Source organism: Mastigoproctus giganteus, chromosome 2 (genome assembly GCF_048544385.1).
Source record: "Mastigoproctus giganteus isolate SK-2022 chromosome 2, ASM4854438v1, whole genome shotgun sequence".
In the NCBI taxonomy this organism is placed as follows: domain Eukaryota; kingdom Metazoa; phylum Arthropoda; class Arachnida; order Uropygi; family Thelyphonidae; genus Mastigoproctus; species Mastigoproctus giganteus.
In genome coordinates, this window is record NC_143576.1 from 188,793,230 (window position 1) to 188,806,333 (window position 13,104).

At 37.5% G+C, this 13,104-nt stretch overlaps 1 protein-coding gene across 5 annotated transcripts in view; it reads right to left on the reverse strand.

Moving 5' to 3' along the window:
- PCB (Pyruvate carboxylase) overlaps positions 1-13,104 on the reverse strand; it is a 593,745-nt gene that overhangs the window by 131,261 nt on the left and 449,380 nt on the right. For all 5 annotated transcript variants that reach the window (XM_090389678.1, XM_090389679.1, XM_090389675.1 and 2 more), the window contains one exon: positions 11,659-11,908. In XM_090389678.1, coding sequence (XP_090245804.1) covers positions 11,659-11,908 — 250 coding nt within the window. The remainder of the gene's footprint in view (positions 1-11,658; positions 11,909-13,104) is intronic.

Consider the following 13,104-nt stretch of genomic DNA (forward strand, 5'->3'; position numbering starts at 1 on the left):
GGAGGATTTTGCATTACTACTAGTAATGCCTTTTTTACACTATTGGTTTGTTAGAATTTATATTTGTATACACCGATGAGCCAAAACATTATGACCACCTACCTAATATGATGTTAGTCCTCCACATGCAGCCAAAACAGCTTGTACCCAGCAAGGAATGGATGCTACAAGATTTCTAAATGTGTCTTGTGGTATCTGGTACTAACACGTAACCAGCAGATCCTTTAACTCCTGTAAGGTCCGTGGTTGAGACGTTGCAGATCTTAGTTGCTGTTTCAACACAAAACAAACCAGTCTAGAATAATCCGGCGGTGTGGCATGACGCATTATCCTGCTGAAAGACGACACCGACGGCACCCGTTGCCATGAAAGGGTGTACCTGGTCAGCAATGATGTTTAGGTAGGTGGTAGACATCCGAGTGCCCGGCACATGGATGACTTAACCCGGGGTATCCCAGCAGAATATTGCCCAAAGTATGACACCGCTGCCACCAGCTTGTTTTCATCCCATGGCGCATCCAGGCACCCCAAGTAAACGACGCACACATACCTGGCTGTCCACATGGTGCAACAGGAAACGCGACTCATCAAACCAGACGACCTTCTTCCAATCACTAAAGGTCCAGTTTCGATGCTTGCTTGCCCACTGTAGGTGAACCATGGTTAACATGGAACTCAGAGCAGCCTGCGGCTACACAGTCCCATTTTCAGCAGGGTTCAATGTACTGTGTGTTATGACACATTACTCCCATCACTACCATTCCAATTACTGGCTAGTTGCACCACAGTCGCCCTTCTGTTGCCATGTATCATTCAAGAGAGCCTTTGCTCACCTCGAGCAACGATGAACTGTGGTCGTCCAGCACCTTGTCGGCAGTTCGTGGGTTTACTTTCCTCGGACACTTTCGGTAGGTACTAACCATGGCTGACCGTGAGCATCCCACCAGCTGTACCGTTTTGGATATGCTCTGACCCAATCATCTGACCATTACAATTTGGCATTTGTCAAATTGTAATTTGACAAATGCCAAAGTCCGCTGCCTTTCCCATCTGAAGAACAAGAGTAACACTGATTAATGGAGCTCAGCATCAGGTGATTTTTATACAGTGTCCCAATCCGCGCACGTGCCGTACTTCACCTGCAGTTGCTTTGATTTGCATAACAACTCGCTAGTCATCGCTGGTCATAATGTTCATTGTTATATACCAAACTAAACTTCTTTATAGCAAAGGACTTACCCTTCTTATGATTCCCCCCCCCCACTCTCAACAACACCATGGAGCAGCTATCTAAACATGTAGCAGATTTAATAATTGACTAATTGACAATTTTAATATAATCACATCCACAAACATTTTCTTAACCCTTTCAGCTGTGCGTACTTTGAACTATATTTTTCACGTGTGGGCTTTGGGTTTTTTTTTTTTTTTTTTGATTTGGTAGTTGTTGGCGCATCGGCTTCTGTGGCCATATTGCACCTCCCGTTTTTGCAGTACTTTGATCCAAGCCCGAGGCGGGAATCGAACCCGCGACCTTTGGGTTGCCGGACAGGTACTTTACCCACTCGGCTAGCCCGGTCGGCGTGGGCTTTGGGGAGTATTTTCATAGATCGACATTTTTTTAAGGTTGCTTCACACAATATGTTCCTTTAATGCACAAATTGTCTCAGTTTTTCTGGTACATGCTTGTCTTCTTTTTTTCCCATATGTATAAGTAATTATACACAGTTTATAATAAATGGCAGAATGAAAATAGTTTTGAAAATCACAAAAAGTTTGTGCCTGTTGACCTTAGTTACCTGATTTGGACTTACAAAAGATGAAACAATCAGATTTGATTTTTCGCAATAATTTTATGTTTTTTTTTGGAATTCAGATCTAAATTCCAGAAAAGTTGAAAAAATTGGATCAAATGATACATAAATAGATGTAAAAGATAGTATTACACCAAAAAAGAAGTAATGAGTTTTGTACATATCTTACAATTTTTTTCACAAATTTCAGTTTTTAATGTTTTTTTTTTTTTTTAAATTTTGATTTGATTTTTGAAATTTCACTTTAATACTGGGCAATCAAGTCAAAATAGAATCAAATTAATATAACTTCATACATAACTGAATAAATCATTCAGGTGTAAAGTTATCATTTTTGAAATTTCATGAAGACACTCATTCCACAGAGCTGGCCACTGAAAAACTAACCATTCAGGACCTAGACATGGTCCACAAATTCACTGAAAGTGAATATTGTTTGTATATACACAGATTGAATAACATAAGTTTCCTTTGGACCCTATAGGACCTCAATACAAGGCTTACATAATTCAGTAGTGCATTTCATCCAACACCAACTGTTTGAGCCACCACTGCCCACAGACATAACAGTAATTCTGTTGGAAATGATTGTTCAAACATGACGTCCTTTACACAGCTTCACAAAAAGAAGTCAGATGGTGTCAGTTTGATTGCTTGTTGACAGGAGAGATTGCTTCTACAGGGATGGGGTACACTTAATAGCATTGATAGCATCATTGATGATGCCATCAAGACAACATTAGGTGAGTTGAAATCTGCTACCCTGGGGGATTCACAAAATAATAGATTAACAGTATCTACAGGCAGAGGTGGAAATGATTTCTGCACTGCTTTTATTGGAATGAGTAGCAGCTTGGAAAGCAAGTTGCTAGGGATTTCAGGAACTGCTGGGAGTCATGAAACAAGTAAATAAATGGGCTGTGTTAGAGTAATTAAGAGTAAGAACAGTTGCATGTACACCAATGCTAGGAGTATAGTAAATAAATTTGAAGTGCTGGTCAAGACATCAAAAGACGGATGTTGTTGGGATATCAGAGATGTGGTGCCACACAGATATAATGAATGAAGAATTGGAATATGGAGAGTAACAGCAAGGTGTACAGAAAGGATAGGCAGGATAGGAAGAGAGGAGGGGCTAAGGAAGAGCATCCGGTTGACACAGATGGAAAGTGCAATGTTGAGTCAGTTTGGGATAGAAAAAATGAGGGTAACGGTTTGTTATAGGCCTAATGAGTACAATGAACAATTATACAGAGAAATGATGAGTACAATGAACAATTATACAGAGAAATAGAGTGGCAGTAAATCAAAGTGTCTCACAATGGAGGATTTTAACTTTCCAGATACTGAATGGATCTTGTGGGTTGGTCACTCACACACTAGCAAGGCTTTTGTGGATTTATTAGATGATTGCTTCTACAGTAGAATGTTAGAGAGGCAACCAGAGGGAGTAACACTCTTGATCTGATTATCAGCAGTGATTATTCATGCATTAAGAATTTGCAGATAAAGGAACTGCTAGGTGGCAGTGATCACAGTGTACTGATGTGGTACTCATTACGGTTAAAGGGAACGATTTTTGCTTTCGTAAAGGTGACTACAGTGGTCTCAGAGACTTTTTAAGTTCTATACAGGGGGACCAACTGATGATGCTACCAACAGAAAATTAAAATTGGGAAGCTACTAGGCTTTTTGTTCCAATTAAGAAATGTTGTTCTAGGTTTAGGCCCAAGTGGATATCAGATGAACTAATGAGACTCGTGCATGTTTCTTCTCATTTAGACTTTTACATAAGTCTAAATAAGAAGAAACATGCATGGAATGCATATAAATTATCAGGCAACACAGAAGATTATGGTAGATATAAGCTGGTCTGTAATCAAGTTACAAAGGAGGTTAGGCAAGCAAAGGCAGATTTATGAGAAATCTTTGGCAAAGGATGCAAAGAAAAACAGCAAAGACTTCTTTACTTATATAAACTCTAAAAGGAAGGGGATGAATCAGATTGGTCCACTTGATTGATATCAATGGTTTGTAGATGATCATTCTCAGACAACTGTGAAACTAAATGAGTATTTTGCATCTACATTCGCATGAGGAGTTATTAAAGGAGGAGAGGGCTAGACGTTTATCAAACTGACAGGGAGTTAAATGATTTTGTAATAATGGAGAGCAAAGTGGAGGAGAAATTGTTGAAGTTAAACATAAGAAAGGCACCTGGGATGGATAGGATCTGTCTGTTCCAGGAAAAATAATGAGGTCACTAGTTAAATGATTGATTGGTTTTTATGGTGTAAAAACAGCAAGGTTATAGTGCGCCATGAAAAAGGTTACAATTCCAGAAAGATGACTGGTAACAATTAAAAAGGTTACCCATACTAGTTAAAGCACTGCATGATTAATATAGACAAGATAGCAGTAATAATTCAGCATGGGTTTGTTAAGGAGAAGTCTTGTCTGACCAATTTGATTGGAGATGTGGTCACAAAGGAAACGGATGCACAAAATAATTTTGATATCATATACAGTTACTCCCTGATTAATGTAAGGGTTGCATTCCATGGAATGCTACATAAGTCGGAATTTCCCCAAATAAGCATTTATGGAAATTTCGCACTCGCAACTATGCACGTTGAATTTGATAGAAGCAAAAAAGGAAAGTCCAACGAACATGTAAATAGAATTATTCAATTTTTTTTTTATGACAAGTAAAAATTACAGTAAAAATTACAAAAGTGTACAAAATTACAAAAATTTCAAAATTATAAAATTACAAAAAGAGAGAGGAGACAGGCATAACGTCAGCAAGTTTTACCATTCGTGTATCATTACCAGAATCAATGTCTCCAGCTGATAAGTATGCCGCTGCAGAGGACGAGGGCTGTGGAGATTTAGAAGGGGTTTTTTTCAAAACACCACAAAATTTCTCTGCAGCTGCAGAATTGGCACTGGCAACTTCACCTTATACTTTAATGTTTTGGACACCAGTGCAATGCTTGAACCTATTAAACCACCCGTTGCTTGCCATGAACTTGGCTTGGGGTTTGCTGTACTTATTGTTATCTTCATAAATACTTCTTGCTTGAATGGATGTTAGATTCAGTGGCACATGCTTCTGAATCTGATTTTCCATCTATATTATTAATAGCTTTTCCATCTACGACATAGCACCTGGACACTGTCCCTTAAAATAGCATTCACTGTTGAAGCAGCGAGACCTAATTCCTTGCAATAGATGACAAACTTTGTTCTGCTTCGTACTTCTTAATTAATCGTCTTGATTTCGAAATTAATTTTTTTTTGTTTTGTTTCCTAGCACTGCCAAAACTTGCACTTTCCGTTGGTAGCTTTCACTTCATCATTGTAATAAGTAAATAGGAATGAAGAGAAGATACTGAAAATTTATTTATGTTTTTTATATGATTGAAGATTTTAGTGAAGGGTGAACACATTTCACCATAATAACGTAAACACCCACACAATTCCAGTTACTGGGATTATTGCAAATGCAACAAGATCGAGTTTATTACCTGTTTATAGTTAGATGCACAAACAGAAAAGCCCAATAAACTGGGAAGAGCAAATTGTTTTTATTGTTTTATGGTAGTGACCTCCAGAAACGTGTTTTAGAAAAATATCACAAAGGTGTTCAAAATTGATTCTTATAACAGAACATATGATAACAACGAAAGAGTAGTGCACTTTCCATTATAAAAATGACCTTTTAGAGAGATAAATAGCTTAGTTATATAGCAAAAATTTCAACTTCCGAGGTCTTGGAACGAATTACCAAAAAAAACAATATGTTATTGGGTTCACATGATATTTTCACAATACCTCCACTTATTCTTACGGATGCAAAATACATTTCCATGATTTTTTTAAGTTTGCACCGGCTGGCAAAAACTTAAAGTCGAATTTCCGTAAGTTGAGTATTAACAGAAGTCGTGGAGTTCCTGTACTTGGATTTCAGGAAAGCTTTTGATACTGTTGCACCTGGAAGACTACTGTACAAATTGGAGCCCCTCCTAGTATATTATTTATATAATATACAGGGTGATTCACTACCAGTGCAACAAACTTGCAGGAGGTGTAGGGGGCACAAAGACGAATCGGAATCACATAGCATTGCAGGGTCCGAATTGCCTTCGTCATGCGGTAGAGGACGTTGAACAGGAGGTTGCGTGAACAGCGATCCCGCTGGAAGTCAGCATTTTCGAACCGTTATTGTTGAAGAAACCAAGTAGCAAAAGTCCTCCGGAGTGGATAATCCACAGGCTCCAATGATTAGACGCGTTGCAGATGGTATAAACTCATTTGGTTTGTTGACAGTATCCTCCATACAGTAGATGGGGAAATACCCAATCGTTGGCCTATCGCTCGAGTACTCTTACTCGGATTGCCTTCTGCAAGATGTAGGACATATTCCTCATTGTCTGGCATCCTCGTCGTTCACTCACGATTCATGGTACCTCTCGTGAAACAACCAGTCTCACGTAACCTTCTGTGCACAAGTGCGAAAATCATATGATGAGGAGAACACCTGTGCGTGAAACGTTCCTGGTACAAGCACAGAGCGGTGCGCGCGTTACAGTCCGCAGCTCCATACACGAGGTGCATGTCGGCCAGTTCAACATTTGAATACTCAGCCATCCTACTGCTTCGAGAACCGGTTCGCAAATGCTGACTTCCAGTGGGATCGCTGTTCACGCGACCTCCCGTTCAATGTCCTCTACTGTACGACAAAGGCATTTCGGACCCTGCAATGCTATGTGATTCCGATTCGTCTTTGTGCCCCCTACACCTCCTGCAAGTTTGTCGCACTGGTAGTGAATCACCCTGTATACAGGGTGTCTCAAAAATATTGGTACAAACGTTTAGGGGAGGTGGGTAACATCTAAAGGAATGTGAATCGCATAGGAACCCATAACCGGAAACGACACGGAAAAGTAGTAGCAGAGGCACAAGAAGCAGAAATGACACAAGACAGTAATTAGTGGCAAACATTTATTTGACATAATATTAACAATGGAGTACGAGATGGATGCATTTCATGATGTTACAACAGATGCTCAAAGGTTCCACCACGAGGTGTGATGCATGCGTGACACTGACGCAGCATGGAGATCCATTTCTGTCTCCACAGGCGATTCATACACAATAGATTTGAGGGCCCCCCCACAGAAAGAAATCAAGGCTCGATAAATCAGATAAGCGTGGGGGGCCAGGCAACGGGTTCACCACGGCCAATCCATTGACGCCCAAAACGCCTGTTCAAATGGTCACGAACACAACTTCCATAATGGGCAGGCGCCCCGTCATGTTGAAACCAAATATTGCATCTCACATTGGAACATTGTCAAGTAACCCTGGTAGAACTTGTTCAAGAAAGATCCGATATTTAGCGGAGTTCATGCGGGATGGTAACAGGTATGGGCCAACTAAGCAGTCACCGACCATACCTGCCCACACATTTACTGCGAAGCGATGTTGTGCCGCATGGAGGCACACACCGTGTGGGTTGTCGTGAGCCCACCCATGAGCATTGTGCTGATTGAATAAGCCTTCCCGAGTGAAATAAGCCTCATCCGTGAACAAAACATAGGCTGGAAAATTTAAGTCTTGAACACTTTCTTGGAAAAACCAATGCGCAAAAGCCACATGTGCAGGATGATCTTGGGGGAGCAGTAACTGAACCCTTTGGAGATGAAAGGGGTGTAAGGAATCGTCATGCCAGACAAGCTGTACTCTGCAATGAGACACTCCTAAGGCAGAGGCAATGGCACAAGTGCTGGTAATAGGATTATTCTGGACGGCATTCAACACACTCTCTTCCATGGCGGGAGTTCGCATCAAACGTGGTCTGCCCACACTACTCCTGTTACCTCTAAATGACCCATAATCACACAAATTTTGATGCAAACGCGCAAACAAACGGTGGTCCGGTACATGTCTGTCTGAGAAGCATTCTCCATAAATTTGTTGAGTGGCTCGTCCATTGCCCTCTGCTAATCCATACACTAGGTGCATGTCTGCCAGCTCACAGTTCATATATCGATGCATGCTCTTCGTGTGGCGACTACCGCGCCGTCTACCGACTTACGGTGACGTTTTCGGTTATGAGTTCCAATGCGATTCACATTCCTTTAGATGTTACCTACCTCCCCTAAACGTTTGTACCAATATTTTTGAGACACCCTGTATAAATAAATAAATTCCCAGTAGTATAGCAAACCAGTAGAGCGAATAGTAAACTGAAACCAAACATAATAAAATAAAAAGAGTGGGGAGTGAAGATAAGGATACTGTAGAAGGAACGCTTCAAAATAATTTAGAAAAGACTGAAACATACAGTATTAAATAACAGAAATATAGGATATGCCAATTCAAAGAAATTTATTGGTGCCCAGACTGCATCTGGTCCGAATTATGCAAAATATCACTATAAGGAGGCAAAAACCAAACTACAACATATGAACAACTGAAAATAAAAAATACAGAATATATAGTGGCAATCCAAAATTTTGTGGGTCCCAAACATATTCAAGACAGTCAAACTGCAAAGCTGACTGGCAATGCAAGATTTAGTGAAGTCCATAAAACTGAACATACAGCAGTTGATTTCTTATGGGGATAGTGAGTGTAGAAGGCCTCAACAAACTGATGAACTAGGAGTAGAAAAAGCAGAAAGCAGTAATGTTAAGAAGTAAGAGATTGTCTGGTTAAAGTTTATTCTGAGGCTTTAAACCTAATTGATGCATATTAATTGCTCCAAATTTTGAGCAAAGCAGCACTATCCAGAAGGCTGTTGTAACAATATAGTAAGAAGGAACACATATATTGCACCTTCACCAAAAAAAACAATAAATGTATAATTAAGGAGCGGGTGACTTGACCTCACCCACCGAAACAGTATTTCTCCATCATGATGTACTCAGTTTTCCCACACTCTTGGAAGCACTTCTGGAAAGTCAATTTCAAAACCTGAAAACTGGCCCATCATTAATAGAAAAAGGAGAGCCTCAACCCTGGATTACCATCACTGGTGGATTCTGTTATCTCTTTCAATGTTCCTTCTCCCACTGAAACCATGTATGGAAATGAAGTGTGCAATGAAACCTTATTACTATACATAAGACTAAGGCCACACTAAGAAGCATGAATGTTTTGTTATGCACCCTTGATTTTATTTATTTATTTACTTCTAATTTAGTACTGTACAGAATAAACTATTTAATGGTGATGAAGACTGGGAATGCATCCCGACCCTATGTTAATGTTACAAGCTTCAGGAATGCATCTTCTGCTTCATATATAAAAGTATTAATTTAATATTTTTATAAGAGGTCTGTTCAAAAAAAAAAAAATATCTAAACTGCTGCAATTGTGCCAGTAAGCATAATTAAAGAGAGGGTGACTTGACCTCACCCACGGAAATAGTATTTCTCTGTCATGATGCACTCAGCCCAATTTTCCCACACTCTTGGATGCACTTCTGGAAAGCCAATTTCAAAACCTGAAAACTGGCCCATCATATTACTTATCTGTTTTTTATGTCATTAAAGCAACAATCCATCCAATGTTTTTTTTTGTCTAGGAAACAAAAAAAATCACATGGAGTCATACTTGATGAATATAGAGGTTGCTGAATTTGAGCAATTCTGTGTTTGGCCAAGTTTCAATGAATGCAATGGTGCATTGTAATGGTGAAGCAACTAGTCTTTGGACTGGTCTTTTTCTTTCACCACATCTAAGAACTTAGGCAAAGAACCCTTGATTAACTGAATCTCAGAAATGAAGTACAGAACTCTTTTATAGTTTGTTCCTCAGGAGCGTATTCGTCATGGCCAACACTCTCCAGTCAAAAAAATGGCTGTCAGTGCAGTAACATGGCTGTTGTTTTGCTGCGTGCTTGTTTATGGGTTTTTTTTTTTTTTTTTTATCTTAGGTTGGAGGCATTCTTCCACTGGGATAGCTACTGTTTAGTTTCAAGATAACACTTAAAGTTTAATCTCAAATTACACGTTTCAATAATGACGTTTCAATTACACATTTCTCATCATTCATACAGTCAAACAACAGGACTTTATGCCATTCCTGTAATTACTCTGTTAACAGTAGTGGCAAACTTTGTGGAAATGCACCTCATGTTCAAGGTTTTCATTAAACTAAAATGATTATCAGACAGAGAAAAAAAGTTTCTTCAACAATTCCACAAACAGTTAATCTTCAGTCATTTCACACCAAAGTTCTCACTTGAGACACAATATCATCATCTGTTGAGTTTGAAGGCCATCCAGATCACTCTTGACTAACTTCTTTGAAACAACAGTGAAAACTTGTGTGTGGCAGAGTACCATATGCTATTATGAAGAAGTTAAATATTTCACTTGCATTTTTAATGATTTTAAAGCAAAATTTATCATAGGCAGATTGTGCAGTGCACTCTGATGTTTAGAAAGACAATGAGATGTGGAAGCACCTTGATTATCAGCTTTCTTAAAACTGCACTATCAGCCACTACACTTGTGAGGTATAACTCAAAAAATCATGAGCTTGCATTAATTGTTGACTGAAGATAAAAATATGCATTTTCTGCACCTTCCTAAAAATAGAATTTTTTTTTTTTAAACTCTGTATGGTTTTTGAAGATTTATTTTATTGATTTTCCCAAGTAATAACATGAGCGCATCTAGCAGGTCCCACCACATCGGTTCTACTTTTAAATTGTAGTAATGCTAGTGAAGAAAACCGAAACTGCAAATGGCTCTATAAAGCTTTCTAAAACTTTTCCATTTGATCTAGTGACTTAATAGTTTCTAACAGACAAACTATTCAATTTTGAAAGATTCATTTAAAATATTTATTATGTTTGAATAATAAAGCAGTCACTTGGGATAAAGAGTTAGTGACATGAGTAATATTCAAAATTTTGACAAGGTGTGAGGTGCACAAAATTTGAAATAAATTTTGAAAATGGAAGTGAATAATAGCATCTCATATATGCATATTTAAACTTTTTTTAAAACTATTTATACACACAATAAGCAAATATATAAGCATATACCTTTTCAATTTTGTACATTTAAGTTTTTTTTTTTTAAACTGGAAAATGGAAGATTCTAATAGCTTCATCTTTATAGTTTTAGGCTTATAACTTTTTAAAATTTTAACAGAATTAATTTTTTTTAAAATAAAGATAAAAATAGCATTTTTTAAATTTAATTTTTAAAAATTAAAAATGTTTTAAAAATCATTTAATTTTTTTTTATTAAATTCTACAAAAAATGGATACAATAAGCATTGCAATCTATTAGGAAAAGATGAAATATTCATATACAGCTTAGAGGGGGTAAACTATGCATGGAGGTAATGATGTGACATGTCTAAACAAGTTACACTTTGTCACAGGTTCTGTAGCATAATCCAGAGACCTTTTGAACCGAACTCATACAGCACAATATTCGTTAATTTATAATTCCAATTTTAGCAATCTGCAATCTAAACCTCTGCTGGGAATGTAATTCCCAGTTATATTATGGCTACAGAAAATGTTTCAAAACACAAATGTCTGACTTATTATGTGTAAACAAGAATATCTGCCATAAATCTGGTATGTCTGTATTACAAGCATGTGCCAAGGCAAGAGACCCAAAATTCAAATAAAACCTACACCAGGCACTTATTCAGTTTTACCTCATCCTGAATAAGGGTTTCAATACTGAAATCCTCATTCAGGATGAGGTTCTTATTCACTTCATCCATTATACATTTTAATTTTTTAAAAAGAAAAATAATTCTAACTAAAGTAATACAGCTAACTAGGAACTAGTTGAAGAATTACCAGTGTCATGGTCAGAACCTTGCAAACTAGCTACAACTGCTCCCATACTAGGTTGAGAAGTCAGGCCAGACATAGAATCTACTGCTACATCCACTATGTCTGCAGATGCTTCTGCACATGCTAACATGGAAGCTACCCCAGCTCCAGCAGTATCATGAGTATGTATATGAATTGGAATTTCAGGATGCCGTTCTCGTATAGCAGAAACAAGAAGTTTGGCAGCTCGAGGTTTCAGCAGTCCTGCCATATCCTAAAGATAAATGCAATAAAGGGGAAATAAAAAAAATTAGTAAATGCAGTGAAAATCAGTCTTTTTAAATTAAATGTTCCATAAAAGGTTTTTTTAGCTATTGACTAGTAGGTATATATTATGCCAGTATGTATTACTTATATTATATTATGCCAGTATGTATTAATTATAATTAGCAATTTGATTTCTAGGTGCCAAGATTGAATAAAAAAAATAATAAAATCATAATCACATTTAAAAAAAATATCTTTTCTATACTCCATGTCACGTATACTATTTAAATTACATCTATAATTGGAAAAGGACCGGTTTGCATAGTTTGCTTGACATCTGTAAATTGTGTATAACACTTGGAAACAGCTCAGTATTCTGAAATAACATGTTTGCTCATATCATTCAAACTGCTAAAAGTACCATTCACAGAAATTTTCATTTTGGTTGGTATTACCTATTCATGAATAATGACTTCTGGATTTTAATACAATTTCAAATGATAAGCGAGTTTCAAGCAATGGTGCTAATAATTTTATTTTATGTATGCAATTCACAATGTGAGAGATTTGAATCAATGAATAGTGGTACAGAGAATTTATAAAAGATAAAATAAACAACAGACAAATTTCTCTGAGGGGAAAAGTTGGATCAATCTTCTGACTTAAAATCCAATGATACAAGTACAGGTAGCCCTCGTTTTGCGCTGGTCCGATTTGCGCTGATTCGCAATAGCACCGATCACTAACCACAATGCCATTTTTATTTACTTATTCTTGAATTTTTTTTTTTTTTTTTTATAATTCCATTCTTAAACTAAATTCGAAAATGAGAACAAATAATATTTTTAGTAATAGCTATCTTGTTATCAGACACAGACACACACGCACACAGTAGTATTCCATTACACAAAGTTCAAGGGGCATAAATTTTCAGATTTTAACATTGGTTAATGCATTTGCATCATTAAATAGTTGAATTTTTTTTAGACAAACCAGAGTTTGTACACTGGCATCATTATTTTAAAATCTCATATTTTGAAATACTTCACGAGTTGTTCTTCTTATACTTCAAAAAAAGTAACACTTGCCCACTAGAGAATACCACCACTCAGACAGCACTGTTTCAAAACTATTTGGCTTCTCATCAGTGAGCAGGTAAGCACCCAGAGAAAAGGGGTGACAACTCAATTATGACTTATTTAC